The 6377-nt window shown below is 47.2% G+C and overlaps 1 protein-coding gene across 1 annotated transcript in view; it reads left to right on the forward strand.

The window, feature by feature from the left end:
• Positions 1–1298: 1298 nt before the first annotated feature.
• The window catches only part of LOC117701594 (sec1 family domain-containing protein 2-like), a gene marked incomplete at its 5' end in the record, with an annotated part of 30447 nt that continues 25368 nt past the window's right edge, over positions 1299–6377 (forward strand). The window contains one exon of the mRNA XM_034493180.2: positions 1299–1444. Coding sequence (XP_034349071.1) covers positions 1299–1444 — 146 coding nt within the window. The remainder of the gene's footprint in view (positions 1445–6377) is intronic.

Raw genomic sequence — 6377 nt, forward strand, 5'->3', positions numbered from 1 at the left:
GATAAAAGATGTTCAAAACTTAACTGTAGGATTTTGGTTGGAGTCTGAATATACAGAAAGCTCTTTATGGTGGACACTTTAAATGGAAAATTATATGGTGTGTGGATTACATGTCGATAAAGTTGCTATGGGTCAGGCTCTCTGTGTCTGATCACCGACTGCTCTGGCAGAGGAAGGAAGATGATGTTAATGAACAGGTTCCTGTGTGGCAGCTGGTGCTCAGGCCTCCTGAGCCTGTAGAATGGCAGTGAAGGCCATCACTTAGAATTATCCTATGAGGTAGAGAAAGCAGGGTTTGTGAATATATAGTGCCCAACACTTCTAGCCTGCCCAGTGGAAGGCCCAGCAAGCTGCTACAGCCAGAGAAAGTTCAGACAGGAAGAGATAGTGACAGAGACAGACAGAAGGGTAGGTGTCCCAGGTGGACAGCAGAGCACACGAGCACACGGGGCACTACCACCCCTGCAGGTGAGGCCTGCATGACTGCATAGACATGGTGAGACCATGGCAGTGCCTACTCACAGGAGTACCTAAAACCTGCCTGTCAGTGTGCTCATGCTCTACAGAGAGAGATTGTACCTGGGACCTCAGAGGGGTCACATGAGAGGTAAAGAGTTGACATTCGAGGTGTATCTAAGAATTGAGGATGAATGTTCTCAGTATGTCTGTATTTTATGACCCTCTGTCTAATCCTCAATTATTTCTCTTCTGAATGGAAGAGAAGAAAAGCAGTCAATCAGTGATTGACACTATTATTATTATTTATTATTATTATTATTATTATTATTATTATTATCAGCTTAAGCTGCTTCCCTTTTAATGGTCCTGGCACCTTGTTTAGCACAGTGAACCACTTCGAACCTGCCCATCCCAGCTGGTGTGGCTTCTGTCATCTCCCTTCCTCTGGCCATCAGACCTTCTGGAAACTGTCAGTGTAGTGCAGACAACGGCTCCATCCTAGCACACACAACCATGCTCCTTTGTGTCCCTCTTGGTTTCCCAGGGCTGTATCTGAGAGTCAAAGCCTGCAGGGAGCCTGTTTTCCCCATGAAGCCTCTACAGCTAGTGACTGGGCCAGGGGCTGTGGTGCCAGGCAATTCTGAGTCCCATTTCTGTCAGAAGCATTCACACTCGTCATGTCCCATTGCTCAGGGGTGATGTGAACAGCCCAGTTAGTGAACAGCCAGGGGAAACAGAGTTAAAGGAATTCCAGACTGTTAAATTGAGCTCACGCAGTAAAGAGGAAAACTTACTTTAAGGATTTGCTCACTTATGAAAATATCTCTGGACTGTTTCAGGCTGTGACTCTGCAATTAACCTGACATTGCCCAAATCCCAAAGTGCTGTGAATGATGTCTTCTTGGCTCTACGGGAGATTGCTGGAGCTAGGAATCTCATGAGACAGTTTAAGTCTGTATATGTTCCTGGAAATAATACCCATCAGGTGAGTGTATGTGACTACAGTACCTGTCTGTCTGCTGTGTTTTAGGATTGAGGCCACAGACACAAGGCAGTTTCCCCTCAGCCCCTGTAGAGTAAGGAATTCGTCTGGATGGACTCCCAAGTTCCCTCTTAATGGAGCATTTGGGCTTCACTAAGTCTGAAAGTGTCTCAGTTCATTTGAGCCTCAGACAATGTAGCTGGTGAAAAGTGGGTTGGAAATCACCCATGTTCTAGCCATGGGTCTGTCTCAGCTCTAGACTATACTGAGGGCAAGGTGCTTCCTCAGGATCCGGCTGCCATTCATTCCAAGGGAGAGACTGGCTAGACATAGTCCCAATTTTATTCCTCTAGCACTTGATCAACATGATAAGTGATGATAAAGCAAGTATTTGTCAGACTGTAGAAAGGAAGTTTGTGACAAGGGAAACAAACTGTTAGTAAAATTCCCCTGCAGTTTTCTAAATTCCCCTGCAGTTTTCTAAGGACAGTGTGAGAACCTACAGAGAATGCTTTGACTGACCTTGAGTAGAAAGATATGACAACCCAAAATTAAAGGAGGGGGTTCTGTGATACCGAGTGGGAGACCATGCAGGAATTCCCAAGGGAAGTATAAGGGACAAGACACCTGGTGCTGTGGGACCTGGGAGTTTCTCGTAGTCAGTGTAGAGTCAGAACTAAGGAGCCTGGTGGCAAACACGAGTGGAACAAGTATTTCTGATGGGAAGATCACTGAGCATGGCTGTGGGACTCTTCTCTCCCTTCCCATGATGCCTCTAGTAAAATCTGCTCATCTCCTGAGGCTTCTTGGTGAGTTTGTTATGCCATGGTAGGAAGCTGGGGCAGAGTAAGGAACTCATCCCAAGGTGATGACTGTCAGTGTGTGTAGATACGCTAAATGTCCCATGATAACCCAGCAGGACCCTGGCTGCTTCCTCCTGTGTGCTCTTACTGTACACCTGAGGAGCACACCTGCCCTTAGTCTCCCCTTCACTTCCCACAGCAAGAAGCCAGAGAAACAGCAGCCTGAGTCCCAAATGGAAGTTATCTGCCATGCCCAGCCATGGGCAGGTAGCGTCTTTGCAGCCCACAACAATTGCCGCTATAGACCTTGATTCTCAGAGAAGTTCTGGAACTATTGCTCATTGGTGCTGATAATCATCTAAAATCACCCATGAAGATATCAAGACCAGAGAGTTTGGCACTCGATGTTAAAGTGGTTGTTTTCTCATCCTTATTTTTTTAAATCTGAGACCAGCACCACCACAGAATATAGTCAATCTGATCACCAAATGTATAAGCTTATCATTTCAAAAAAAAAAAAAATCAGCATTTCTAAGTATGTGTTGTAGACTAGTCACAGAGCCATGCTGGGGCTGGTGATGTGTGACATTTAACCAGAGACTGTCAAAGGGCAAATGGCTGCACTAGTTGGCAGAGAAAATAAACCCACAAAATTAATGAGGTCTTTTCCACTTTATGACCATCACAGGGCACTGATCTGGCCAGCTTCACATAAACACATGTTAGCTGTGAAATCATAGGCATGATAAGGACACTGATGAGCTACCCGGGCCCTGTCTCCCCACCGCAGTGCTGTCATCCCTCCAGGCCTCAGGCCTGTCTATACAGTCCTGACTTTCGGGAAGTGAAGTTTTCCATGTTTGCACATGCTTCCTTTCATAGTAAGGCACATCAGCACACTCAGCAGAATGCCCCAGTGCTGGTGACCGACAAATGGGGAGGGAAGGGACGTGGAGTGCACACTGAAGATGAAGTTAGGAATAGTGTAAATGTAGGGAAACGCTCCACAGCAGCAGAAAGAGAAGGGAGTGAAGCAGAGGGCAGGCTTGCTGTGCACAGCTGGCTTTTGAATCAGTCTCGGGCTCCGCTCGATGGGGAGTGCCAAGCTTTGGGGGAGACAAAACATGGTGATCTCGAGGAAGCTGTTCTGATTTCCTAAAGGATATAGCAGAATTTAAAATAAAAAGCACATAGAAGTTTGTGTTTAAAATTTTGGGGAAAATGTAATAAACAGATGTGTGGGAGGTAGGGAGGGACTGGAGGACAAGAAAGGGCACTGTGTCCTACTGTGGGACACTCGACAAGTCACTTCACTTCTCTGAGGTTCTGTTTGCTGGGAGCACACCCTGCCAACAGGACTGTGGATCACTTCGCTGGTTTTGGGTTTTCCAAGCTATTGTTAATTTAAAGAATTTTAAAGTTACAACTGTGAGTCCGGTGAGGGCAAGGGATTCTGATGTGGTTTGTCTGCTGTGAACACTTGGGCTTCACAGGCACAAGTTGTCTGCTGTCACACCCTTGGGGGTCCACAGGCACGGGCTGTGCATAGGAGGTACCCATTAAGCATGTGTGGCTTCTTCAGGTCAGAGACTGTATCTGAACACAGAGAGAGCATAAGTGAGAGAGTATGGGGATAGACCAGAGACTGAGGCACGCCGTACTGGCTCTGAAGCTAGGACTTGGCAGGGCTTATGGTTTGGACCATTCATGTCCCCAGATGTGCTGTAGACTCATCCTCTGCTGATGGTACCACTGAGAGAACTTTAGGAGGAGAGGCCGCACTGAAGGAAGTAGTTCAATGTACCCACCCCATTCCCACTTTCTGGACACCAGAAACTCAGTGTCTCTTCCACCACACATACCTGTCATAATGATCCACATTCACCACAAGCTTGGAGACTAGCCACAAGCCCTCAGAAGCCATTGTCCCAAACTGAAGCTTTCCCCTGTAGGCTGGCTTCCCTCAAGAGGTCTGCACAGCAGCGGGAAACTGTAGCACACTAGGCAGGAGTCTGCCTGTCACTTCTAACAATTTGGTATTTGTCCCGTAGCTTCAAGAAAAATGTGTGCTTTCCACCAGTGTTGCAGGAAATATTTAAAAAGTGGGATCATTCTCATCCTATCCCCAGCTACTCTCTGCTCTGGCGGTCTCGCCACCTCTAGGCTAGCCCCAGCAGCGACTGATTGCGGTTCTCTCACCATGGGTTTCTGCTCACATTTCCATCCATCTACCCCTGTGGTCAGTGGTCCCAAATCCCAGTAACCCGGTAAAATCAACACTCTAGAGGCTTGGAATTTATAAGTCAGTGCCACTTTTAAAATATTTCTTGCAACACACCAGGAATGTGTTATCAACAACACTGGAATCTAGTTGAGATGTCTCAACATACCTTCCACAGGACAAACACTGGTCTTGCCTGGGTTCCTGTTTCCATCTGCCCTGCACTGTTCTCCTGTCTCTCTGCACTGGGTCTAGAGGTCTTGCAACACCAGGCTCTTCCCTCGTGCCTTCTCCCCTGGTCAGACACATACATGCTAACTCTGTAAGTCACTCATTTCCCGGCTGGCATTGGAGGCACGTCTTACTTCATCTTTGTGTGCTTTCCTTAGCTCAGCAGTGGCTCATGTGTGAAGTGCAGGCTCACTCCACTCATCTGAAGGTGAACATGATTTGTTAAAGAAGTGATCAAAGCTCTGGAAGAAGCAGAGGAGTGAGATCTGGACTGGACATCCAGGAGTCCCGAGGAGCCAGGACTGATCTAGTCAGGACAGTATGGAGGATGGGGATAAAGAGGCTGTTGCTAAGGGACAGGGAGGCTCCTGACTGGAAGAGCATAGCATGTGACCGGAAGCAGCCTCTCCTGCTCACGGTATTCCTTGCGCTTGCCCATTCTGGGTGGACAGACAGGCAGCTTGGTAGATGTTAGAACCTGGGACCACAACCCAGCCATGCTTCTTACTATGTGTGGTTGGGCAAGTCACTTTACCTCTTTGTGGCCAGTTCCTCCTCTAATAGAGAATTAATACCAGTCCAATTCTTGTGATAGCCGCAGACTTACTGTGTGGGGACTTGTAACAACATGGGGGGGGGGGGGGAGGGAGAAGAAAAGAGCCACCAGAAAAGCGATATCTTGAGGTCAAAACATTACTCTGAGCTGAAGCGTGGTTTTCCTCTTGTTACCAAATAAGACTAAGACCTTTTTCATGGGCTCCTAAAAGTAACATGGGCCTATGGCACTCTCCATCTGGTGCCTAAAGAGTACACTGGCTCTATGTCATAGACTCTAACATCAGCTTGCTGTGGACATGGCCATGACTCTTCAGGAAATTCAATGCTAACATTTGCTTGTGTCATAAGTTGGGGTTTAGGGGTTGTCCCTGTAGACCAGAAGCTGCCCAGGTGCCTGGGCCCGGGTCTTCGTACCCTCCCATTTCTTATTGTATCTTTCCCAGGCTCCTCCCCCTCCCCCCATGGCACCATGTCTGATGTGCTGCATGCCTCAGCTGCAGCATCAGAACATTAGCAGTCTCAGGGGCAAGGAGCTCACAGGCCTTTCCAGTCAAGTGTCATCTGCCTCCAAAATGATGACAGTTGTTGCTGCATAAGTCTCTAAGACAGAGGCCATGGAGCCAATGAAGCCTAGATGTGAGCTTTCTTCTATGCCCCTGGTGGCTGAACAAGAGTGTCTAGAACCTCTGTGCCCAAGGGGGCTCAATTCATCTCATGCCTGGGGAAACAAGGCTCTCTGAGCAGTCTCTGGGCCCCATATCCTTTGTCAGCACTCCCTACGCGGGTCAACAGCTCCATATTCTAAGTCAACCTCTGTTCTCCCTCCTAATTGTATTAATAACTACTTACCCCCAGACCTGCTAACTACCTTTTGGGGAGGAAAAAATAGCACAGGGAAGAACTAAACTGAGGACCAGAAAGCTTAATATTGTCCCAAAGACAATTCTGACTGTGGTGTGATTTCCAGGAAATGCTTTAGAAGCCATTTCTTCATATTGACATTTAAAAGATTTCATTCAGTGTTTTAAGGAACAGTTTGCTTCTGAATAGAAGGAAAGATGGATGGATGGATAGATTAAGAGATAATCAAAACACTTTTTAATCTTCAAGCAAACAATTTCCT

This window comes from Arvicanthis niloticus, unplaced genomic scaffold (genome assembly GCF_011762505.2).
Source record: "Arvicanthis niloticus isolate mArvNil1 unplaced genomic scaffold, mArvNil1.pat.X pat_scaffold_1393_arrow_ctg1, whole genome shotgun sequence".
Lineage (NCBI taxonomy): Eukaryota > Metazoa > Chordata > Mammalia > Rodentia > Muridae > Arvicanthis > Arvicanthis niloticus.